General features: G+C 38.6%; 1 protein-coding gene across 12 annotated transcripts; it reads left to right on the forward strand.

Moving 5' to 3' along the window:
• Positions 1-617: 617 nt before the first annotated feature.
• On the forward strand, positions 618-20,513 carry asph (aspartate beta-hydroxylase). 12 transcript variants are annotated; one of them, XM_081700169.1, is made up of 14 exons: positions 618-801; positions 5,256-5,402; positions 5,562-5,606; positions 6,461-6,529; positions 9,355-9,387; positions 11,267-11,341; positions 14,178-14,258; positions 15,145-15,999; positions 16,332-16,388; positions 16,497-16,523; positions 16,630-16,668; positions 16,852-16,896; positions 17,438-17,476; positions 18,387-20,513. In XM_081700169.1, exons 1-14 carry the CDS (start codon positions 762-764, stop codon positions 18,392-18,394), a joined length of 1,560 nt encoding a protein of 519 aa, XP_081556295.1. In that variant the 5' UTR covers positions 618-761; the 3' UTR covers positions 18,395-20,513. The 12 variants fall into 12 exon arrangements, with proteins under 12 accessions (XP_081556295.1, XP_081556302.1, XP_081556303.1 ...); XM_081700170.1 differs by lacking the exon at positions 618-801 and adding an exon at positions 3,768-4,006 and having other exon boundaries at positions 16,503-16,523; XM_081700167.1 differs by lacking the exon at positions 618-801 and adding an exon at positions 3,771-4,006.
• Positions 20,514-26,471: the final 5,958 nt, after the last annotated feature.

Consider the following 26,471-nt stretch of genomic DNA (forward strand, 5'->3'; position numbering starts at 1 on the left):
ACAATTTAGAGCATCCAGTTCACCATATATTTGGAGTGTGGAAGGGAACAGGATACCCCAGAGGAAACACAAAGGTAGAACATGTAAGCTCCACCAAGATAGTCACTTGAACCCGAGATCCTAGCACTGCGGCAAACGCTCTGAGGCCACCGAGATATATCAAGATATATCAAAGTCCCCTAAAAGTATTAGCTACATTAGGCCCCTGTAGTATAGAGTTTCGGGGGTTGGCATAACTAGTCGAGGTACTGTCGTAGTAAACAAACAATATGTTCAAGATCTAAAGATCTAACTTGAAAATACACCCCACGACGTCAGCGCACTTGGCTTCTGCGTACTTTGGCTCGCTGTTCACAGTTATTCTCAATATAATATAATGCTCTGCGATTGTAGTTTTGTGGGAAAACGGAACAATAACTCTCGCGATAAGTGGTATCTTCCATCTTGCCACGTTCCAACGCTTGCAATACAGATCCATAAAGGGGGCGGTTCTATCCCGCGGGTATCCACACGATTGAATAAAGGCGACTGCCTCTTCCAGGCGATTGGATGATATTTTTACTGTCTCCGCCTATAACGTCTCCTTAAGTGTAACACTGGCCGACTGTTTAGTCACTCAAAAGTGGACGGGTTGCTATGGGCTTTGGTTTATGAAGTCGGAGGCATTTGATTTCATGGTGTAGCTTGACTGAGTGAATAACAGTATATTTGACTAAATTTAGATTTCGTAGTACATAAAAATCGAAGAACAGACAAGCGCGATGGCTACGAAGAAAAATGCACGAGGACAAAGCAAGAAAGGTCTGTAGATTCAAGTAACTTTGGAGAAAATACGCGCAACCTTCATTACCGGTACTGGAGAAGGCCTGAAAGTTAATCGGGAAGCAAGATTGATTTTTTTTGTTTTCACACTGATATAAGATGATAAGATATTGAATTTATAGCAGAAGTTAATGATCGCAACATGTAAGCTATGGAAAAGACGCATGTACATTTTCCAGTTACCCATTTACATTTGCAGTTGGTGAACAATGACAACTGAGCTTATGTCGTTAAATAGTTTCTTTTAAAATCTCTTTAAGGTCTGAAGGAATAGTCTGACAGTTGATTTATGGGAAAAAGAACACGTAAAGTAACTTATCTATTGCATTCCCACGGTCAGTGTCTCTGAGAGGCTCAACTTTCATATAAATCTTAAAATGAAAGCCAAGTGTGCATAAATTCAGGGGGCATAGATTTGATGGAAGAGTCTGGCTTCCATATTTTACTTGCTTGTTTTTACCTTTGTTTTAGGCTTTTTCGTCGTTTGCCCTTGTTTCAGATCATAACTAGTTAATCGTGGGGACCTTTATTGCAGGAGCGCACTACGGTTCGAGTACATTTTTCTTAAATGCTCGCGTGTCGAAATGTGGGCGGGGTTACACGTGGCCTCCTTGGTCTCAGTTCAAGCCCTAAACCCCTGAAGAGACTTGATTTAAAAGGTACGACTTTGTCCCTGCGTGATCTCAAGCGTATCTAATTAAATCAAAGCTGTCTTTTATTCATTGATGACTTTGCAAAACAGTGCAAGTACTTTACAAAGTGACCAGACATTTTCAGGCCCTGTTCCTGGATAATAACAGCATTATACAGATCAGTAAAGATTGACAGCTTTCTGCACTACATAGCCTAATTAAAATGCGGTATGGTTCAAGTTTAAATTGTCTGTGAATTTTATAAGCTTTATTGCCATTTATGTATAGATATAGGGCCATATGAATCTAGTTTTTTAAAGCACACAACTATACATTGCCTTCTGGTGCATGAAGTACAGCTGCTATGAACATAAATAGTCTTAGCCACACCCAGTTTTCTGTTTGGCAAACTGTCACATGCAATTTAATTTAATCACTGGAAATCCACTATTGTAGTATACATATTGCTTGCGCTACAGTTTACATGATTTCTTTGTGCAAACATGTTTAAATAAGACGCACTTCACTCTGTGAAGTGTCCTTGTGTTCATGTCCAAGTACAAGCACACGTAACTTGCAGAGAGGCAGTGCATGTGTGTTCTGTTTTGCTACCCCTTGCTCTCTATTCAAATTATTATTAAATTACTCCTTTCAGGTTACTTTCAGCTTCAGAGGTTAACAACAGAGCCACAGAGTTGGCTCTGTCATGGAGTCCTTCACTAAGGATCCATAAAGTATAAACAGGTCTTTCTTATTTAATCTTGCATGTCATGAATGATGTTTCATGGCTGATGAATGTGCTTTTTTATACTGTTTCTAATTATTGTTCAGCAAATCTTTTGTTTTTGAATATGACTGTTCTGGCATATTATTGGTAATAATTTTATTGGTGGTAAAACTAATAACTGGTAACAATTTACCAATTTATCTTGTGTATATGTTCTGTTTCTACAGTGGTAACCCATAAAACATTGAATTACACATATTGATCTGATATGACCCTAAAAATGTAAATATTCTCATTGTATGCAGTGTGTTTAAATATTTTTGTCTTGTCAGCTAAGAGTTTATTTTTTGGCATTTGCTATTTTGTTTAACTAGTTTGTGTAATGCAGGTTTAATGTATTTACATGCCATAGTGATTTAGTCTGGTTTTTCCCTTTACATTTCAAGAGCATTAAAGATGCCATGGATTAAACTAGCCATTAGAAGATAGCTTTGACCAGACTTATTAAACAGATCTTGCCACAAACTAAAATGGTGAACAATGTAAATATGTAATTGATATTGCTGTAACCTTTTTCTTACTTACCATGTGCCATGTATATTAGGAGAGCAGCTGATGAAAACACACAGTTCCATAGCGTGTCTATGTGAAATGAACAAGGAAGCGGGTGTGATAAAAGAATAGAGACCATTTGATTATTTGTGAAGTCAGAGTACTGTTTTTTAAAGACTTGTCTGTTCATGTCTAAGGAATCCAGGCTTTTGTGTAGGCATATATGCAAACCAGCCTAGTGTTTTTGTAAAACTCTAAAGAGATGTCCTTGTGCATATGCTTATGTATGCAAGCTTACTTTTCCTGGGATTACTTCTGAAAAAAATTCTCACACACACACAATTGTAATACAGATATTGAGGCGGTCAAAACTGCAATGGAATGACAGGTTGATCAGCTAACGAACCCTGCATTTTGTGCTGATTTATTATGTTTTATATACTTTCTGAAGTGATTTTCAGGGATACACAGGATGCATCATTACAAGTCATAAAACTGTTGAACGGGAGGAAAAAGTCTACTTCCTCCTGTCGAAATATGTATACAAAGAGTGTGCTGCAAACACAATAGATTGAGATAAACAAGAAACGAAACAAAATAAAAAAAAGCCAGCCAACAAGGTAAACCAATTAGACAAGGATTGGAGGTATGTGGTTAGCAGTACTAGCTATGTCAGGAACACCTCTAGCTAAGGTGGTCAAGGAAGGGACCCCAAATGTTTTCAAATTTTCCATGTTCCGTTCATTGTAACGTATCCTCTCCAACTGTAAAGAAGTAATCAGTTCCTCTAATACCATGTTTGAAATCTGTGTGGAAAAACAAATTTACATTCCCTTAGTATAACTCTTTTAGCTAGTAACATTCCAAAGGCAATGGCCTGTTCACTGTTGGGCCATGTGAGGGCAGCATCTGACCAACCAAAATCTATTGTTAACTGAAGTCCCATTATGACCTTCATAAGTTTCTTCCTGCTCTCTTACTCTCTTATTGGTTATCAAGAACAGCGGATTGGAACACGGTTCACTCCTGCTCTTTCCAGTGAACGCCTGTGCTTCACTGGCTTGTCAAGCAGAAAATTCTAAAAATAACCCACAAGACCAGGCCAGGTTCCATATCGGGCAGCGGCCAAATTCACTTCGAACAAAAGCAGTTGGCAGCTGGGGCTGGGCAGAGGTTTGGGACAGTACAGGGCTGCGCGACGCTCTCTTTCCCCTGCTCTCTGGAGGGATGGGGGAGCCGAAGGCTGAAGTGAAGGCGATGGAACAGGAAGCAGGTAGAGCAGTGCCCTTACAAAGAAGCTCCAGGGAAGGGATGACATTAGTGGTCTACTGTGTGTTGATGAAGGGACGAAATTAGTGGTCTATTGTGTGTGGATTAAAGAGCGTTAAGGTTCTAGAGTATCTGATTTCTGATGAGGTCTGATTCACCAGTCGGTTTGTTAGTTTGTTGAGATTTAGAAGCTGAATCACCATGCACAGGTTAGGCTTGTTTGTGAGTTGAGTGGTCTTATTTGCTAGCTTTATTTTTATTTTTTTTATTTGCTGAACAACAATTAAAGTATAAACATGGACTTTATAATTGACAACTAAAGGTTTTCTTGAGTGTTGTAACCTTTCAGTAAACTGAAATCATTGTTGTGTGCATAAATCTTCGTGTGGATTTGACCTAGAAGAACATAGTGGACGCAGCACCTGTTCATTCTCCATCTCCAGCCTGTCTCCACAATGCACATGTATTTATACCACGGCTCTAGGAAGGGTGTTATCGGCCCCCCAGAATAACTAGTCTTGTTATGACAATACTGCACTTATAACCTTTTGAGGGTTTTCTCCCCTCTACTTGTCATTAGTAGACATAAGATGGAACATTTTTCAAAACTACTCCAGGGGAATATTTTGCTAGCCAAGGCATATTTTTATTTCTGAGTCCTAGTTATGAAATAAGTCACCTAAGGGTGACTTCAGTTAGTAGTTGAACTAAATGCAAGTAGCTCAAGTAGCTCAAGATTGTATGACCAAAATTTTACACTGTAGCAAAAATGTGTGCAATCCAGATTTTTAAACTTTGGAAGTATAGGTTTTCGAAAATGTACACTAACTAATTGTTGTCTTGGGGTCATTTCTAATACATAATGCTTTTCTTTTTATTAAAGTTTGTGACTTAAATGACTTTTGTATTGGGTACTGTTGTGGCCAGCTTCCGCCATGTGGTTTGCATGTCCTTGCTACTCACATTGCTTTAAAGCAGAGGTGCCCAGCTCTGATCTTGGGGATCTACTGCTCTGCAAAGTTGAGTTTTTCTCAATAGTATATTCAAATGCTACTGACAGCCTTGATCAACTAGACTGGGTGTGTTGGATTATGGTTGAAACTAAATTTTGCAGAATGTTAGATCTCCAAGGCTGGAAAAGGACACCTCTGTTCTAATAAATCTACGTCTAATATGTCTGTTCTAATATGTTCTAATACTTGTTTGCTTTGATTTTTTGTGCCACTGTGTTCCATTTCTTTCCTGATGATCAGAGGTTAAGCAACAGCTGGCAAGTAAGAATGGAAAGAAGCCAGAAGGTTCCTCCTTCTTCACCTGGTTCATCGTCCTGGCTCTCCTGGGAGTATGGACCTCTGTAGCTGTGGTCTATTTCGATCTTGTTGACTATCAGGGTGTCATTGGTGAGTACACTATGGCATGCACATCTCATGTAACTCTAAGACTAGTTGTATGTATTTCTTACAATTTCTATTCATTTTCACGAACTGCTTATAGATAAAACCACTTTTATGTAATTCTTTTGATCTGTATTTTTTTTCTGGCCTTAATTTTGCATGCAGCCAAGGCACAGGACTTGCGTTATAATCTTTCAGAGATATTACAAGGTATGATACCAGATGCAATCTTTATAATCACCATCATAAAATTCAAATTATTTATGTAATACATCCTCCTTGGGTACTGAAAAAGAGAATAAAAGTTTGAGTTAATTTTATTGTAACTTTTTAAATCATAGTCCCCAACATATCTTGCTTCTCAAAGTTACCCAAAACCTCATCAACTATTTAGGGGCATTTAGCTTGGATATAACATTTCTACCTTTTGTCCTGTTTTACTTGAATTCTGTACTCAAACCCTTCCATGTTCTGCCATTGGAACAAAACACCAACTGAAAAATGGACATACATTGTACATCCTTTGTACAACTGATAACCAATATAATGTTTACCAGCTACATTATTTATTCCCCAAGAACCTTATACCTTTTATCTGCTGAACTCTTAAATGTGTTGTGCGTCAATTTGCACAAAAGGTTATATGAAAGCATTTGGCTTTTGCTGTAGCAACCAAATTATTTATGCTTGTTGGTTCACATGAATACTGCGAATAATAAGACAATCACTGCACACAACCAAAAACAAACAACCCACAAAAAACCGAAAAATTGGTTACAGTTATCAGTATTACAAAGTCCAGTATTGTGAAGACGATCAAGATATGATTGTATTATAATAAACCAACTCTCAAGCCAAGAAATACTTACTATTTAGTATAACCAACAAGTATATTGATGTAGACATGTATGTATACATTTTATGTAAACAAAATACTTCTGATACTTCTGTATCAGAAGTCATTCATCCTCATCTAATTGTTTTATACTGAATTATTGTTGAATGTTAAATTATTATCTAAAATCAAATGCTACATTAAATTATTACTTACATGTAATTTATAGGTAAACTTGAATCCTATGATGCTGATGGCGATGGTGACTTTGACGTGGAGGATGCCAAAGTACTACTAGGCAAGTGCAGAATTTGGCTGTGATTATTAGAATTGGGTTTCTGCTGCATGACTGACTTTGGTTGACTTAAAATAGTGGCAAATGAAAATGGAATGCATGTGCATGGTATAGAAGGGATTTCCATCTGTTATTATATTGCGTTTAGACCACACTGACTAAGAATATATATTTTTGGCTTGCATGACTTGTGTAGAATGTGTCTTGAATTGGGGTGCATAGGCTTATTGACATGGAAACCTGAAGGGGGGGGGGTAGGGTGAAATACAGTTTATTTCTTGACAGATAAGTACATTTGCCATTATTAGAACTTGGTATAGATGCGTTTATATCATTTTTATTACTCCATCATAGGACATGACAGACTACTGTCCTGAGTCCTCAAAAATTCAGCCATGCAGGCTGGTGTACAGGGTAATTTTCCACTTCAGTGTTGCTCAATCATGTTAGCTCTGCTCTGTATCAAGCCCGTAAAATCATGTGACTTTAGAGCTGCGGGCGAGTCGCGTCTCTGCATGTCCTTATGCACTGCTTCCTTTGTCACACTTCACACTTTACTTTATGCTGCCTTACCTTTAGTGTCCCTTAGATGGCGATACTTATCTACTAAATCTTGCATCCACCATCCTCTCCTTCCTTTCTCGATTGCTCTTCCACTGGTTTTCCTCTGCTCTTCCTCTGCTTCTCCCTCTTTTCTTTCTTTGTTTTTCCATGCGTAGGGCTGACCAAAGATGGCAGCAAAGAAAACTCTGACTCCATTGAGGAAGTCCTCGATATCTTAGCAGAAGAGGGCTCTGATTGGTTTCAAGGCTTCTTCACCTTCCTTTATGATATAATGAGTCCTTTCGAAACACTAGAGGACGAAGAATCCGAGGCGGCAGCGGAGGACGTTGCTGGCACGTCACAGACTGAAGGGGTTCATGGTCAAAAGACATGTGTGATCTTAGGCCTTCAAAATCAGTAGCTCGTTCTTCTGCAATCATGACAAACACATTTTTATTAGAAGAAATTCCCTAGCATCAGATATTCTGTTGTGATTGCGTGGAGGATAACATGTCGGGGGCGATTGTCAACAAATACCTCAGAGGACATAAGAACATGTCTCTGAAAAGTTTCAGCTGTGTAAATATCTTGTGTAAATATCAAGAATATGTAATTTATGCAGTTCTTTTAAAAAGCCATTTACAATTTGCAGTCATATGATATACTATTGCTTACATCTTCAAAAGTCATATGTAAGTACTTCCCATTCATCACACCATCACTACTGCACACCATTGCAAATCTAATGCTGATACTAATATATTGTTTAGATTTGACCATTTCATACATCAGACTTTAGCATTTTTATCATTTTCTTGCCATCTTGATTCTCATGGACATGTTACAGCTCCATCTGGCTGTGTAATCTGGATAATGTACCTTCATCACTAACCATTTTCACAAGATTGGCTTTATACAGAGCAATAACTGGTTTCAGGTGACTTTCCCTTCGAACAATGTAGATGTAACTCAAGCTGAGTTTGCTTTTTACAATGTGACCATCTCTTTAAAAAAGCTAATGAATCAAATTAAGTGATGAGGAGACATTGGATAAATATGCTAAGAGAAGTCATGCAAGCAGCTGTCTTTCTGAAAAGTGAAAAATATTATCTTAAGAGCCACTTTTACAATCATGTTATGTTAGCTTTAATGTAATTAAATTAGACTTTCAAAAGTAGATTAAGGAACATTTTAACAGGAATCTTTAACTGAAAAGAGAGAAAAAAAATGCTTGCTGGCTGATTAAAATGAAGCTTTCAGATTTAGTATGTTCTGTCACTTTAACATCCTGAACCCCAGATTTCTGTAACTGTCAACAATGGGTTTCTACATGCCAGTAAAATGACTTGAAGAATTTGTGTGTCTAGGAACATACTGGTTCTATGATTTAAGCCGCAGCGCTTGAAAGCGACAAGTATGACTGATACCCAGCTTTATATACTCAAAACACAGTGTCTACTGGTTCAGCTCTTTATTTGGGGAGTAAGTTGCTAAGGGTCCTTGCTACAAATAGCATTGCTATGATTTTTTTTTATTTACAGAGCTTGAGAATGTAAGAATGTACAGAAATGATAAAATAGATTTACACAGTAAGTTTTCCTTATTCAGTAATACTAAGGTATGTGTTATATCTTGATGGGATTATTTACTACTACAAGAAACTGTGAATGAACATTATGTTCTAGAGTACCTTTTAGCACAGGAAGATGTCATTAGTGTTATGCATTTTTAAACCCTTTAAGGCATTCTTAAAGTGTTTTCATGTAAGTGCTTACTTTACATTGTTGCCCTTTACTAAATGTCTAGTTTTTTTTCAGAACTGAAAGATAACTGTGTAAAGGACAAAGAAAATATGTTAAATCAGTGATGTATACATTATCTGGATTGATTTGTTTTGTGTACAAAATCACGTAGTATAAGCTATGCAGGGTCATTGTCATAATTCTTTTCAAAAGAGGATTTTGTCTCCCTAGTAATATTGGCATAATATTCTTCTTTTTCAAAAGCACTAAACAGGGCACTTTGTGTGTGTGTGTGTGCGCACGTGTGTGCGTGTGTATGAGAGTTAGTCTTGTTAATATATTTGCATTCAGTCAATGTAAACTATGTAAACATGGATGAGTATGTAATATTTGCCTGTAGGGGGTTACATTTGTTTTAAAGAGTTGAGTTGGTTCTTAATTTTAGTGCAGAAAGTTTCTATTTCTTGCTAATGTACACACTGGTTGGGTTGTCAGATGAGAGAAGTATTTATTGTTTGGTTTGTTTTCTCCTTCCTCTACCAGATGACAAGCCAAGAGAATTGTCTGACAAAAGAGGTATTTTGTATTAGACACTAGTGTGGTATGAGAAGTAGTGGTGAAACACTTTGGTTGCAAGTTGTACTGGACAAACATTTTTGTTTTCAGTGCATGGTGGGTTTGAGACTTTGAAAGCTAATGCATATTCTTTTATATGTCACTTACAAATAATTACTGTTACATGAAGTGCTTGGAGTTTTCCCAGTCTCCAGTAACTTTTTACCATATAGTGATTTGAAACTTACAAGCTTGCATGGTTTTGTATATTACCATAATCTCCATATTCTGAGCACTAAGGTAGGAATCGATATTGTTTGTTTCCTTCCTAATGTATTGCAGTCCTGCAAGATAAAGATGTGTTGTGGTTAAGCCTAAATGATCAAGATGTTGCCTTAATATAGGCTTTTAAAATCCCTTACAGTATTAAAACTATTTGTAAAAATCTCTATTAACCATTAGACATGAAGACTATATGCTTGAGTCAATGAAGAATTTGTAAAGAAGGAATTAAGTTTTTAATAATGCATTTTTTTTCACGCACCTCAACCCATTTTAGTAGCTTTGCAAAGCGATGTTTGAAATTCCATTAAAACGTGCACATTATGAAGTTAAGCTCTTGCTCCCATAGAGGGTTCTCATGCCAAAGACGTGGGGTTGAGGCTGAGGGAAGCGCTAAAACAGCAACTTGCCATTATCCATGAGAGAATGGAGGCCAGGAAGATAGCCAAAATGGCCCTGGCAGAAGTGCGAAGCATCCTAGCCAAGGAGCAGGAAGAGAAGGCCTTGGAACGAATCAAGCAGGAGTCAGAAGCTAAGGCCTGGGAGAGGGCCCAGGCTCGGCTCAGGGAGGAGGGTGAGAGAATAGGGAAGCAAGATATAGAGAAGGCCTGGGAGAGGTTTAAGCAAGACAAAGAGGAGAGGAAAAAGGCAGCAGTGACGGCAAAGACGGAAGCCGATGAAGAAAAAGAAAGGCTAGAGAAGGATAAGAAACCCCTTCACAAGTCTGTCGATGTCGAGGGCATAAAATCCGAGAAGGCCGGCAAAACGAAAGAAACCAAAAAGGCGACAACGAAAAAAAAAGCAGTGAGGCCTCTCTGATAGGCGGAGCCACGAACACGTGCGTCTTGAGAACTTCGGTGCCGGACCATTCGGTTAACTGTTCTGTATGTGCAGGTTTACTGCGTATCGAGAACCTAGTTTAACTGTTGAGTGCCTTAAGTGATACACATCTCTTCAGGATCTTGGGAGCTGGGCAAGAACAGTAGAGGTGCTATTTGCTAATGTAGACCCCTTTCTTCTGCTGAATGATTTGTTCTTTTCTTCTGCTGAATGATTTGGTAGTTGCCTGGTTTTGTTGTTAGACTTATTTGGAGTAAATAAATACATTTTGTTGTGCAAACAGATCTGCACACTTCTGACTTTGAAGTTTCAAAGCAAAAAATTTATGGCTGCAGCGGTTTGTGATGTCAGTTGTGACCAGTCCCCCATGTAATATGATGCATTCAGAATCATGTTCTAACTACTTTTTCTGGGGAACTACGGGAAAATTTTCTAGACAGGGCTCTTCATGCTTGTACATCATGTTTAAGATTTGTTTTCTTCTTGGAAGGATCTGTCTGCTTTATTATCTCTGCTCTTAAGTTCTCTTTTGCTTTTTCCTCTCTGTTATGATATTCCTCTCTATTTCTTACCTTATTACTGACCCAATACGTATTTGGTACAAAGCTGCAAATAAAAAGGTCTGGATCAAATGTAAACCAAATGTCAGTTCATGTTTTGAAATGCACAGAATTAAATTTGCATAATGAAGGTATCATTAGACTGCATTGCTTTTGAGAATCTTGTGTTGCATTGCACCCATGCCTCACGCATCTACATCCACATGTGAAACCCCCAGGATTGGCAGATAAGCCTAACGTTGAGGGGCCGAGCCCACCTGCTAAAGAAGAGGCCCCTGCAGCATCTGATGAAGGTAAACATAAAATCAGATTCTCTGTTTAAGTGTCAAAGATGGGAAGGTGCCAACATTAGTACAACATGGGTTAATATGCTAAGTAAAATTTGAGAATTTACACTGACAAAATATCCACATTTTCCACATTTTTTTATATTCTTCAGACTCGCTGTTAAGACCCCATTTTGGTCTAGGCAGCTGTCGGATCAATATGGGATGTGGGGATAAATGTAGATAATTTTTTAGAGGACCAGGTGTAGAGAGGGGGATAATGGAATTGGCACAGACAAGGAAGAACCTTTGGTATGATTTATTAATACCAGCTACCATACCGACAATGTATTTACACTATTTAAAATTTTGTTATATGACTGCTGTATCATGTTTAATGAGTATCACTGTGGGGGAACCAAACTACAGGTAACCCAAGCAGAACATAACCACACTATCGCTAACCTACAGTTGTTATACTGAATACACACACACACACACACACACACACACACACACACACACACACACACACACACACACACACACACACACACACACACACACACACACACAGACAGAGAGACAGACAGACAGACAGAGAGCGCGCGCACAACAGGCTTACCTAACTGTTACTGGATGTTTTTTCCCCCCCATCAGTCTACACATGATACTCCACAATGCCAAAGCAAAAATGTAATACATTTAAAGATGAGTCTGGAACATGCCAAAATGTAGAAAATGTGAAAGGGTCTAACAACCTTCAGTATGCATTATATGATGTGTGGTGTTAAAAGCTGAGTAAAGAAGCAGGATATTAAAGGATTATAATGGAGTTCCTTTTACTGTAAATATAAACAGTGGGTACGTATTAATGACTATGTATGACTCAGTGTTTCCATACAGCTGAGGCCAACTGTTTAAATACACCTAGGCTAAAGACATTCAGATTAAACTCCACACAAACTCGTGTTACCATACATTTCTTTAGATGGGTCACTTCTACTTGGTTCACACAGTGTAAGATTAATAATATGTAATAATTATAATTTTGATTACAGTTTTTATTCAGGTGCACTATATCATCAGAATGATACATGCACCAAATTGTCCATCACTTTATTAAGCCCCTGGAACCATAAGAAAATTCAGGCAATTTAACAAAAATAACAGAAACCAGCTGACGGTACATTGGCATCTCTATAAATAATTGCATGCAAATTCCTAAATCTTGAGATCAAACAGACAAATGAACTCTCAGCACTGAATAATTTGGCTGAATTCTAAGGCAACAAGAAAGGTACTGGTGAAGGAGATCACCAGGGCAACAACCTAGCCTTTTTGTGTTGTTCGGTAAAAAAAATAAATAAATTGAATTGTTTGGCCTTAATGTTCAAGGAAAAGCTTTTAATCCAAAGAGCACCATCCCAACAGTGAAGCATTGGGGAGGCAGTATAATGTGGTATGGGGTGTTTTGCTTTAAAACTTCAGAAAAAAAGATTGTACAATGTGTAATGAGGATTACCTGGAAAACTGAAGCAAAACCTGAAGACGTCAGGCAGAAAGTTAAAACTTGGTCACAGCTGTTTCTTCCAGCAGGATGGTGAGCCTAAGCATTCCCCCAAAGTTGTGACAAAATGGCTTAATGACTACAAAGTGAAAGTATTGGGGTGGCTATCACAAAAACCTGCCATGAATCCCATAGATCTGCAAACTGGATAAAGCATGTCCAGCCAAGGTTACCCATAAACCAGACCGAGATATACCAGTTTTGTTAGGAGGAATGTTCAGCAAAGTCCTGTGAGGTTGTGGGTGGCTACTGCAAGTGTTTTATTCAAATTAAGCAATTATAAACTGCTAGAGTAAATAATACCTGAAATATGTGTCTTACTTATTATTTGTAAACTTCTCATAGAAATCAAGTACATAACGTAATTGCTTTAACACAGGGAATGTACTGTAGGACACTGCTATGATTTAAACCTGAATCCCAGGCATTATTTACATACATATAACTACAAAATGTTCCGCTATGAGAGTAAGACCCTTCTGACCTTTTCAGAATGTACCCTTTTCAGAATTTAAAGAGGTGCTATACCCAGTGGATTTCACAGATAACCATTTTAAATCTAAGTGTAAATTGCACAGTTACATATACAGATTCATTTGTTCTGACCATTTGACACTATTTGGGTTAGTATCTGAGCAGAACAAAGAACAGGCTAAATTATATCTAAAGAAAAGTGAAGAACAAAATGATATGGACCATGTGTGGCAACTTGAGCTGTTAGTAGATTTTCCATGATAGGTGGTCATAAAAGTACGATAGGTGGAAATACAAGTAGTTTTATTGTGTGTATGTGTATAAGCACAACATTGTTGATAAGATAAGCGTGGACTATACCACCAAAGTTGCTGGGGAAACTTGCTGTGAAAACATTTTAGCTCTAAATATAAAGTCGCCAAGATTCTTAACATTATTATTTAATGAGCAAATTCATACTTGGTCCAATAAAATATGTTTAATATGATCATCTAGCTCACGTAATAGAGGCAAGGTATAGCAACTCCGCTGTCATGGGTTTGATCTCCGGGGACATGCATAGCATGATATGTCTGTGTAAAAGCCTCTGACGAAACTGTAAATATAATTAAGGTCAAGTTTCTATATCTGCAGATTCTATGCAATATTGATTTTTGAGTTTTCCTGCTCCAATGCATTTATTTTAGGTCCTCAGTAACCAGTGAGTGTTAAGTTATGGAGGGGGGACACTGAGGCTATTCAAGGTCATAACAGATGATAACTGCTGATCCTTCAATGCTTTCAATAATCTCTTGCTCTGTTCTGTCTATTCTCAAACAGCTCCAGAACCAGAGTCTGTTGTAGAAGAAGAGATCCGAGCTGTTGATGCTGAAGAAACAGGTCAACTTCCACCAATTATGGGTATATTTTGTGTTTATCTTCTTTTCTGTCCTGGAAACTAAATTACACTTCACATTTTAACATTCGGATATGTAATGCTAATTGTGTTATAGAGATTAAGGGTAACTCAGATTATTCATAGTAGAGTTAAAGCCAGAGAACGCTGGGAATCTAAATCTTGCTCTTGTGAACAGTGTACAAAGTGTTTCCTGTGAATACCGTTCCAAAGTCTAGTAAATTATTAATTAATTTCAAAGTACCCTTCCAGTGTAAAATAGGTGGTCCTTATGTTACATAAAGCTTACGTAAGCAGGGTGTGTGGAGGGGCATCAGTTTCTGTCTGGTGAAAAGACAGAAACTGATGCCCCTCCACACACCCTGCATTCCTGCTTTTTCGTCATCTTCAACCTTAGCAATGTAGCTAGCGAGTGAAAGCTAGTGGGCAAAATTAGTGTTTGCTAAAAAATTAGCAAAAGCCTTAGCCAAATGTGCAAGTATAATTTGGTTCTTTTAGAGTGCATGCATATCTGTGCTTTCATGTTGTAATGATTGTCTTGAAGTAACAGATTATACAGAGACATGTCTGATTTGGGTTTACACAAATCAGGGAATCACAGGTTTAGAATTAACTTATCAAAGGGGGCTTGAGATCTGGCAACGCTGACATTAACTATGGGAAAGCTCAAAGTTAATGCTAAGCTAAGTTAATTTGTATTGAAGTATCTAAGCCTATAGTTTCAGTTTATTCCCTTCTACAAAAACATAAAAACTTTCCAGTCTATCAGCAGTCCTTAATGAGGCTTTTTAAGTATGACTTGTAACACTAAAGTCATAGTACATTGCTAATTAATTAAACGTAATGTTATGAAAACACAACATTAAGAAAGTGCAAATGCTTATATCACAGAGCCAGAGCCTGTAGCTGTGGAGGAAGACTTTGAGGCAGTGGAGGAAGACTTTGAGGCAGTGGAGGACGACTTTGAGGCAGTGGAGGACGACTTTGAGGCAGTGGAGGACGACTTTGAGGCAGTGGAGGACGACTTTGAGGCAGTGGAGGACAACTTTGAGGCGGTGTGGGAGGAGCCTGAGGTGGTGTGGGAGGAGCCTGAGGTGGTGTGGGAGGAGCCTGAAGCAGTGGAGGAGGAAGAAGTGGAAGAAGAAGTTCCTGAGGAAGAGCCTGTAGTTGTGGAGGAAGAGCCAGAAGTACTAGATGAAGAGGTAGAGCCAGTTCAGGAACAGGAGGCCATCCAGAAAGCTACCACTCCTGAGGAGGCATTTGAGGAAGCAGACTACGCTGAGCTGGTAGCCCCTGTTGAAGAGACTGTCCCTGTTGAAACAGCTGCCTCTGTTGAGGAGACAGTCGAGGAGGCTGTCTATGCTGGGGGGGCAGTCATAGAAGAGGCTGAAACCTCCGAAGAGCCTGACACTGCTGTGGATGTGGCCCCCAGTGAACAAGCTGCCCTTACTGAAGAGGAACTCGAGGCTTCCTCTGTTGAGGAGACAGAAGAGGAAATAGTAGAAGAGGCTGCACCAGCTGAGAAGGCTGAAGAGGACAAGTGGCCAGTGGAAGAGGCAATAGAGCTAGCGGCACCTGTTGAAGAGAATATAGAAGAGGGAGCTCCTGACGAGGAGGAAGCACTTGAGGAAGTGACAGTGGAGGCAGTAGCAGAACATAAGGAAGAACTTCCCGAAGAGCAGGTAGATGTGCCAGCAGAGGAGGAGCCTTTGGATGAGACAGAGATGGACACAACAGAAGACAGTGGTAAGAACTCTTTTAATATTGAGTAGGATGAAATTTACCCAGACCAGAATGCTGTTCTTTGTTGTATTAATGCTTTATAGCTTCAGGCATTAGACGGTATATTTACATATGTATGTGTAAAATTGCTGCATTCCTCAACTTGTCTTTAAGGTAAACATTGTGCATGGTACACAGGGTATACATGGATGTTATAAGTTTTCTTACTTTCAAATGTATATACATTTGTCAGTAACTTAAACACACTAAACATCTAATAAAAAACTTACTAAAATGTCTTAATGTCTTAGTATTTCTTCCACAATATTATTGATTGTCAAATCTGTTCTTTTAAGCAGAAGATATACAGGAAAAAGAGGCGCTCACAGGATCTGACACAACAGGAGAAACGGGTGAGAGGCAGAACATATCACATTTTTCTAAGACTTTAAAGAAATGTGATGTTACTTGTGATTGGGCTCATTTTATTTCTGCTATTTCTCCCTAACATACTGTGAAAGACACAGAATCACTGACTCAAACAGAAGGTGAGGTTAGCTATTTCTCTTCGGTTTGTTTGATCCTGTTTAATAAAATTTCTTTTGGAAAACTGTACAGGGGAAATTGACACCTGCATCACTTTTTTTCTAACAGTGTTTGAAGAACAACCACCACCTCAGGAGGAGACAGCAGGTAAAAAAATATATAGGCAAAAAAAAAGGCTTCAGTACTATTGAACCCACTGTTAGTTTCCTGACTTAAGTTAAATCTTAAAAGTACAAATGTAGTATTTTCTAAATTTATTTAAAACAAAATGTATAGTGATGTTCAAGTCTTGTCATCATGATGTCATTGAAATGAACTGTGGTGTTACAGTGGAGGATACTTCTGATGAGGATGAGCAGGAAGAGGAAGCTATAGGTTGGTCAACAAGTTATTTACCATGTGTGTGTGTGTATATATATACAGTCTATGGGTGGGGTTTATAGATATTTAAAAAGCTTTCGTCAAACTTGGGTAAATACCAAAAGTAAGACACCCAAAACGTGCTGATTAGTAGAAAGTGTCACTGTTTTGTACAAAGGAAAGGCTTTCAGGACAATTTTACTACCTAGGTACAGCTTATGTTTATTCAGTAGCTAAGAGGTTTGTCATAGTAATATAGAGCAGTAAATACATTGAATTTTTGTCTTGCTTCTCAGTCACTTTCCTTAAGCACAGTATTAATTTATTATTATGTATTATTATGTAACTACCCATAATTCCCATAAATCTCCAATTCTGTTGGTGGACTGCATGAATTGCGGGCTCTTTCTCACAAGTGTGTGCCAGTAAATTTGGGTACTTGGCTGTTTGGAAACAGCAGTTGACTAGGATGGAACTAGGTGTGTAAATGAACTAATACGAATGTGATGGAATGTATTTTGTCTGTGTAATCAATAATGCCATGATATTTTAACAGAGTACTTTGAACAGGACGAGCTTCAGGATGAGCCAACAGGTAATTAATTGTCTCAGTTGAGTAATTAGATCTGCACATTTTATTTTGATGTCTGGACATACATATATATGAAAAAGATTCTAGAGAGTGAAATACATAAGGTTTCTAGAAAACCTGTATAGGAATAGATAAAGAGAGCGTGCTGTATTTTTATTGATTTATTATGGCAATAGATGGTCGTCTATAATACATCCACTCAGAAAGTGGTCGTGCTGAGATGGTTTTGTAGATATATCAATAATCTTCATTACTTGGTCCTATAATATAGATAGCAACTGTTTCAGCAGGCATATTTTTGAGAACACGGCTGACCCCTCGTGGTTATTGAAATACTACATGACGGTTCTTTTATTTGCCACTTGACAGACTGACAGACTCCCAGAATGGTGGGCCACAATTTGCCAACCTCTTGAGTTCTAGAACTTGATTCATATTCAGTTTAGAGGCTTTTGAGCGTCTTTATGTACTTTTACTCTGAAATACTTAATAAATATGACGCTGTTGTCTAGCTATAATGTGTAAAATCACCCGTCTAAAATCAACAGCAATAGTAGTTGATTATTTCTAATTTAAATCATTAGGCATTATGATTAATGAGCTGATTTTAATTGTAACTGGCTACCCAGCCCACCCTCATGATACTGTAATCCCTGGGATTGAGGTTGGTTTGTGTACAGCATGCAGGCAGAGCAGTCAACCATAAATAATACATGGTGTCTTTTCCTATCTATAAATGCTAGCACATGGTTTAGCACTTCTGGAGTGTAGAAGCAAGGCTGATGTAGGCATTTACACACATTTATTTTCTGCACACATTTTATGTGCAACACATTAACACACAATGAATGCAGTTTGATTAGGCCAAGAATGTGTTGGAATTTTATAAATCTAATCTCATGGTATGCTACAGAAACGTAAAACCACGGGGCTGCGTGTCGTACCCGATACGAGGCAGCCCGTGTTCCACTGCACATGAGGGCGTCCGTTTTTCCATGACGGAGGAGCAGCGTGGACAAAGCCAGCATCCGATTGGGCTTGTGTGTTTTTGGTTTTTTGTTTGTTTTATTAAACACTCAAATATATTTAATGAGAATATGTGATTTCTTATGTATATGTTAAGGACACATTTTTACAAATACCTTTTCATTTTTCCCTCTTTTGAATCTTGTTGTATTTCTGTTTCCATTCACTTGTGAGTTTTCAAAGCCTTTCTTTCTTTTTTTTAGAGTAGATGCTAATCATTTTATCACCACTATGTGTGGCTTGGTTTTCAAATAGAATCCCATTTCTGTGTATACAAGCAGAGGTACATGTTGCTTTGTCTGATTTTGAATTCAGTGCTGTTGATTTGTCTCTTGGAATATAAAAACTGATGAGTTAATGTGAAGGTACTATGCAAAGCTGCACTGATCTTTGACAGTGGTTTCACTTTACAGTTTCATAATACCATGATGTATTGAGGTGACTCTTCTGATGTTGCATATCAAAGGCAAATTTATGCTGGCAGGTTAACTAAGACAATTGTCAGGGTGTGAGTATGTGTGTTTGTTTGTATAAAAATGCATCTTGGCTAAACAATCCTATGAGCCGTGTTGCCTGTTTGAATCTTTCTGTGATGATTCGTTTCCATGAGCTTATTTGTACCTCCTTTGTTTAGTACATTTTAATACTGTATGTTTTGCACATATCTGAAGCCAAGGAAAGAGTGTTTTTACATTTCATATTAAGTTGGAAAGTGCTTATTTTACAAGGGTTTGGGGTCATTCATAGACTTGTCTTTCCCTTGTTTTTGTTTCCTTGTATGCATTCTGATTAAATTGACATGTGGGACAAGCTAATGACTGTGGCACTGCTCCTGTATGTACTTCTAGAGTATGGGAGGCCAAAGAGCACAAGTACCTCTTAAACAAGTGTCATGTTTTATACTTGTACTAGTCATTTCAGTTGTCCTGAGCAGCTCTGCTTTAAACACACACTCCTGCTACTTTGTGTATAAAGGTTTGAGAGACATTGAATGTGTGGGTAACTTTTCCCAGAGAGAATCAATTAATAGAAAACTCCATGGACTTAAGAAGAGGGAGGAACAATTATTTTCTGGCAGTTGAAGGACATCTGTGTATCTGTGTTATTCTTTGGACAAAGTACCCATCGTTTAGATATTTGTGTTGATTTAACTGAATTGGTTAGATGTTATGGGATAGTTGTGTGGTAAGGTATCTATCTCAGCCCTTATGCCTCAGTAATATTTGTAAAAGGCAGTGCTGTAAAATCCATAAGGGATGATGTCTGGGTGTATTTGATCACTTTCAAATCTTAACAAAGTATATGTAGTTTGTTTACTATTAACACCCTTGATATTGTTAAGTGAAGCTCAGTCATGTCAACTGTGTCACTGTGGATTCAACAGTTTCTCTTTCTTCTTCCATTCTTTTGTGTAGTGTTTTATTGTGTATACATTATGGACATAAGAGGCCTGCCAGGATAAATATTGTTAATGTTGTGACAAATTATGATTTCAGAATATGTAGAACAGTTGCAGTATAGTTTTAGGGGATTTTTCCCCTAAGGGAAAATCACTAAGGGGTCTTTTCTATTCAACTTTTAAAGTCAATGTGAATTTTTAAAGTGCTATAAACTTTGCATATTACAAAAATTACAAATAGATTTTTAAAAGAATTTGAAAGTCTTTCTAGTCAGATTTTTTAAATTGAAGAAATAATGTTAATGTTTCAAAGCCATAGATATCAGTGGGGTTCACCTTGCTGTTTATATTTTAAGAGAAAGAGCTACAGCAGTAGATTGCAGCGGCAATGCAGCTGTAGATCTAGCTATAATTTGTTTATTGTTTTGCTGTCAATGTTTGTTTAAAACAAGAGTTTATGCAAGTATGTTTTCAGGTTTACATGATATCCTGCTGTATAGGCTAAAATATTTTAAGTTATTGCAATTTTAGGGACTTTTAGGTAACTGGTCACAATTCTGTAAACAATTGTAAAGTTTCTGTTTAGTGCTGCAATAAAGGTTTGGACAGATGGAAGCCTTCCTTTCTCATGTCATTTAAATCATTTGATTATGAAAGAAGATTTAAGAATTAGTCTTTTAAAGTAACACTGCCTTCATATTAACGGAATTACAAATATGCATGTATAAATCATCCTATGCTTGATTCCTCTTAAAGGATTTGGTACCCTCTGGTCTGTCAGGAGAGTTTTGCTTTTTTTTCTACTTTTGTACTTCTGTAAGACTACTTCTTCAGTAATTTTACTTCTGCTAGATTACTTCTTCAGTAATTGCTAGAGTTTTCATTCAATCATGACTGTACAACTCTACTGTGTTAAGAACACCTACCTTGCACCCATACTCACTAATCACTTTAATCTATTTTATATCTGAACAATTAGCCATTGTAGTCTGTCACTTACCATGATCAGTTTGTTCACCACTATCTCACTCATGCCTTGTCAGTTTCTGACCACAGGCTCACTGTTGCTATACCATGACTTCTCATTATTGTAGTGATAGACCATTCTCAACACAGTCTTAACACAGACATACCACTGACTTGGTTTATCTATAATAAGAAATTAAACAGCTTGCATTTGCATTTACATTTACAGCATTTAGCAGATGCTCTTATCCAGAGTGAGATACAAAAGTGCTTTGTCACTTACTCATAGAATACATCCTAGCTAGTAGAGTTGGCTAGAGTCCAATATACCAGAGATCTAGAATACCATAGAAATACAGGGATCAATGCTGATGCCTAGAAGTACAAAATACATAAGGTCTATCTTAGAGCATGACAAGTGCAATAAACAATAAGTACTAGAGTTTGGTAAACAACATCATTAATAAATAATACCATACAATAAGTACTAGTTTAGTTAGTCAATATAAGAGCAGGGTCAGTGGTCGTATTCGTATTACAATATTCCATGAATAGCGAGTTGCAGTAGTCTAGCTTTGACATCACAAGGGACTGCACAAGCACCTGGGTAGCTTCCTGCGAGGGAAGGGGCTGACTCTTTCGTATGTTACAACGGAGAAATCTGTAAGACCAGGTTAGATTTGAAACATGAGTTGAGAACGACAACCGGTTGCCCAAAGTTATACCCAGGCTACAGAGAGCTCTGGATGGTGATACCAGGGAGTTCTCAAAGGAAACTCTGAGTTCATAGTAAGGGTTTGGAGTACCTGGAATGTACAGAAGCTCAGTTTTACTGGAGTTGAGCTTCAAGTGGTGGGCTGTCATCCATGACATAATGTCAGTCAAGCATGCTGAGATACATCTGGAGACCTGTGTGTCAGAGGGAAGAAAAGAGAAAAATAATTGAGCGTCATCACTATAGCAGTGGTAGGAGAAACCATGAGAAGACATTACATCACCAAGAGAACAAGTATACAAAGAGAAGAGAAGAGGGCCTAATACTGAGCCCTATGGAACACCAGTGGAGAGTCTGCATAGGCCCAAATGTGTTGTGAAGCTCTGCTGAGAAACTGGCAGAGGACTGGACAGAATAATTTTGACTTTTACCTCTGAGTTAGCTTCATACAAATTCTGGAGGAGATGGGGGACATGGAGTCTGGGTGGACCCTGTTCAAGACCTCCATTGCAGAAGCAGCTGCAGCCAAAAGCTAGTTTGTGCCTGTTATACTGGCAACCCAAGAACCCATTGGTGGACACTAGCAGTGAGGGATGCTGTCAGACAAAAAGAGACATCTGGGGTTGGCTAGCTTTGGGAAACTCCTGATTTGGGTGAAGGGTACCAGTGGGGAAAAAAGATTGCAGTCCCAGAAGCAAAATCCAGGGCATGAAAGGTATTTCGAGAGGCCATGGAGCATGACTTTCAAGCAGCCTCAAAGAGGTTCTGAAAAACACTTTAACAGCTCAGGAGGGGAAGGAGGGAGATCATCCAAGCTTTGATCAGCTAGGGCGGTAAAGCTCTGAACTCAACTGAGAAAAGCTGTTATAAATTGGAAAGAATGCAGCATAAAATCAGGTGAGCAAGTTTTCCATAGACCAATTTCAATGTGAATCCACATTAGAATGGGAAAATTGAGCAATCTGAGTGACTTCGAATGAGACATGGCCATCGATGGTGGACTAGCTGTTTCACAATCTGTTTCACAAACTGCCAGCCTTGATACCTCTGATACCTGTGGATGGATGTTACCTAAGCATTGTAAATGACCAAGTTCATCGCACCTGTTTACCCTATGGCAAAAGGACACTTTCAGCAAGAAAATGCACCATGCCACATGAGTTGTATAGTCATGGATTTGTCATAGACAGGAATATAACATAACCTTGGTTTCCTGGACTTCACAGTCCCCAGATCTTAATCCTATAGAGCATCTCTGGGATGAGAGAGAACAGGCTGTTCAGAGCATGTCAGTACCTCCCTCTAATTTGCAGCAACTGTGATAAGCTATCCTGTCTGTATGTGCCAAGATTCAAGCAGAACAATTTTAACACCTAGTGGAATCTATGTCATGATGAATTGCTGCAGTTCTGAAGGCCAAAGGAGGTCCAACATGCTACTAGGTGGGTGTCTGTAATAAAGTGGCCATTCAGTGAATATCTCAACCTTCACATATGGTCATAAACTCTGGGTAATGCCTGAAAGAATGAGACTGTGGATACAGGCAGCTGAAATTAGCTTTCTTGGCTCGGTAGCAGGGCTCACTCTCTGTGAAAGTATGAGGAGCACAAAGTAGAGCTCCTACTTCCTTGTGTTTAGCAGAGCCAGTTGAGGTGCGTTAGACATCTGATAAGGATGCCCCCTGGCCACTTCCCACTGGAGGTACAACAGGGATAGCCAAACTGGAAGGAGGCCCAGGGTAGACCCAGGACCTGCTTGCTTGAGGGATTACAACTCCTGGCTGGCCTGGGAATGTCTGGGGATCACCTAGGAGGAAGTGGACGAAATCATAGAGAAGAGAGGCACTTGGACTTCTTTGCTTACCATATGGCACTGCAACATTGAAATAGATTAAATGAATAAGAAGATAATATAAATATGAAAAAATGCATGTATTCATATCCTTAAGTAATGTCAATTGTTACATGTTTGTATTGTTACATATATAACCCTATCACCAATCTTGCAATCGTTATGTGTCGACTGGAGACCGGTGGGTGAGACCTTGTATTGATGAGCGACTCTGCGAGACCTGAAAGGATTGTGATTGCTGTTGGGATTCCTGTGTTTAACCTGGCTTCCTAGTTGTATTATGTGTAACTCACATTGTATCATGTGTAATCTGGTTTGACTTTGTTTTTGAACAATGTTGTGATAACGACTTTGGATTATGATTCGGGTGTGTCAGCGGTGTGTTTAGTTGCGTGTTTTGTGCATCTTCTGTTCACCGAGGTGTGTCCCTAGACTGAGAACAGGTTAGGGATTGCGCGCACCTACATTGTGGATCACGTAGGTTCGTGCGCTATGTCTAGACTTACTAGGCAAGTGGGCGGACGCCCCCCCTGTACTCAGGTAGTTTTATTCTTTTATTTAAATTAGGACTAGGTAAGTGGGCTGTTTTACACACTAGGTTAGTGTTTTTTTGTTTCTTTCTTTGCTTTATCACCATTCTCTTTCTAGTCCTGCACCTGTGTTTGGACACACTTGCTTGAATATATCACACAGGGTTGTGTTGTCGTATATTGTGTAGGTGTTACATTCCAGTTTTATTACTATATTATACATCCGGTGTTCGATTAAATGCATTTTACCACTACGATCTGTGTGGGTTTGCTGGCTCCCTGCTAGTGTACTATTTGTTCACATTCCCACCTGCTCGCTTAGACCGGAGACTACAGATGGGCACGTAACATCAATATATTACCATTGGCAAACAAAGACAATTTTGCAACAGTTTTGATGCTTAATTTGTATAGGCATCATGCCTATAAATAGTATAGTAGCTAAAACATGAGATGAACAATACTTTCATTTAAATTACATATTCAGTTTTAACAAATTTTTCGATTTTCACACAATATTAAAGTGGGATACCTTCAGTATTGTGTAGATAGTCTTGAGACTGCACTCCAGCACTATGACCACACCCCTGAAGAAGTAAATAACTCCATATGCATTAGAAGGAAACCTTTCCCCCCTCAGCCAACTGTGTGCACCTCACTGAACACCTCACTTTATCGGTACTTTGTTGTGACCTCAGACATACTGATATGAAATAAAGGAGTATGTATGAGTGTGTGCAAATTCTAACCACAAAGCCATTTCAGAGTAAAGATTCGTAATCAGACTCATAGTCATCTCCCAGGTCATAGAAGACCCAAGATTTTTTCAGTAAATACTCTTCAAATAACCTGAATGTAAAACCTGGAATAAAGGTGTAATTAAATCAGAGCATTCAATTAAATTAAAGCAGAGAAAATTTAGAGCAGAGGTTCCCAACCTTTTGCAACTCATGGTCTCCATGGTGATGGACAAGGATGTGCTCTTGGGCGACCAGTATCTCTACCTGCCTGCCAAAGGTACAGACAAGAGACCTGCTCAAGCAAAAGACTAGCTTTCTGACTTTTAATACATCTACAGCACACACAAGTGACAGCAAAGACCTACATGCTTGAAGCTTGCTATTTTACATATTGCACTAGGTTAGGGTTACCATTAGGATTAGCCTGCTTTACTAATAATGAATACTTACACTTTCTTCCTCAGTATCTACATCAGTTGTGTAGGGTAGCAGGTTTGTCATGCTTAAACAGCTGTTTCAATTTTATGTCTAATAGTTTACATTGAAATCATTACTGCTACAGGCTGCTGGTATTTGAGATTCAGAAACTGACAGGTTTTTTTTATCTTAGCTATTGTGTTTAATAGTAATCTGAGATTATTCTTGCTGCTTTCAAAGGAAACTGCTCAGGGGGAAGACTTATCTTAGGCAGAGGTAGAATCAGTACTGGGGGATAATGCAGCCACCTTTGGGGATGATAAGAGGGTTGCATTACAAGATGCTTTATGAAACATTGCATATCAGCATTTACAAAGAATGAGGCTAGTTCAGCCAGAACAGGTAAAGTTGATTGGTTTTGCTACACTTAATGGTTAATATTAGTGTGACATGGTTGAGAGTGGTTATGTCAAATAGACTGGGGTTAGCAACAGAAGTAAAACATATTTGAACCAAATTTGGTGCCGGAATGGTGGGAAGTCAATGATGAGGAAGTCATTGAGGAGATGGAGAGTGACCTCAGCCAGGGTACTGAAGCTCCCTTGCCGCCAAATGTGAGGTGCACAGCAAAGTAAAATTTGCCTTCACAGCAGCTGCTAATGGTAGAGCGAGAGGACCTTGAAATCACTGAAAAAAATCTGATTTGGTGAGCCATGCCCTACACTTGGAAAGTTTGATACTTTGGTCAACATTTGCATAGAGGGGAGAGAAGTTGAGACTCATGCACAAGGCTGTTGATAGAGTTCAAGAAATATTTCAGGTGTAACATTTTGGAAGCAGGAGAGAAATGCAAGTATGAAAGCAAAGTGTTTATTTGCAAAATGCAATTACAAAAAGAGAAAAATGTCTTCATGAACGGGAACAGAGAAACAGGCTTGCAAAGTCTCTGGCATGCTAGAGATCTTCAGTGCAAAGCACTGAACTGGGGCACGTGGGGGTTTAAACAGGAGTGATAATGAACGAGGAACAAGTGAGAGTGATGATTCAATAAGTGGGTATTTGAGATCAGGGGAGTGGCTGAGTGCTGTGATTGGCGTGTCTGTTGAGTGAATGTTGACTGGATGCCAGCCAGTGCATGACATCGGGATTATTATAAGATTTTCATCTAAATCTAAAGTCAGATAGGGATATGGAGTTTTACTTGACGTTCTGGCTGCACTTCAAGCGATGGAGTTACAGAACCTATTTCTTGTCTAAAAAAAACAAACAAAGCATCAAAAAAATCCCAAACAAACCAAGCACCCACCTCTCATCATTCACTTAAAAGCGCCAGCTCAAAGAATAACACATTACT

Source organism: Electrophorus electricus, chromosome 17 (assembly GCF_041902795.1).
Source record: "Electrophorus electricus isolate QZ-2024a chromosome 17, ASM4190279v1, whole genome shotgun sequence".
In the NCBI taxonomy this organism is placed as follows: Eukaryota; Metazoa; Chordata; class Actinopteri; order Gymnotiformes; family Gymnotidae; genus Electrophorus; species Electrophorus electricus.

Bases quoted from the DNA above. Each gene is read 5' to 3' on its own strand.
- asph (XM_081700167.1), top strand. From the start codon at position 3,961: ATGGGGGAGCCGAAGGCTGAAGTGAAGGCGATGGAACAGGAAGCAG. The intron at 6,530-9,354 runs GCAAGTGCAGAA...TTCCTCTACCAG, and splicing joins GGATGCCAAAGTACTACTAG to ATGACAAGCCAAGAGAATTG. The intron at 16,524-16,629 runs GTGAGGTTAGCT...TTTTTCTAACAG, and splicing joins ATCACTGACTCAAACAGAAG to TGTTTGAAGAACAACCACCA.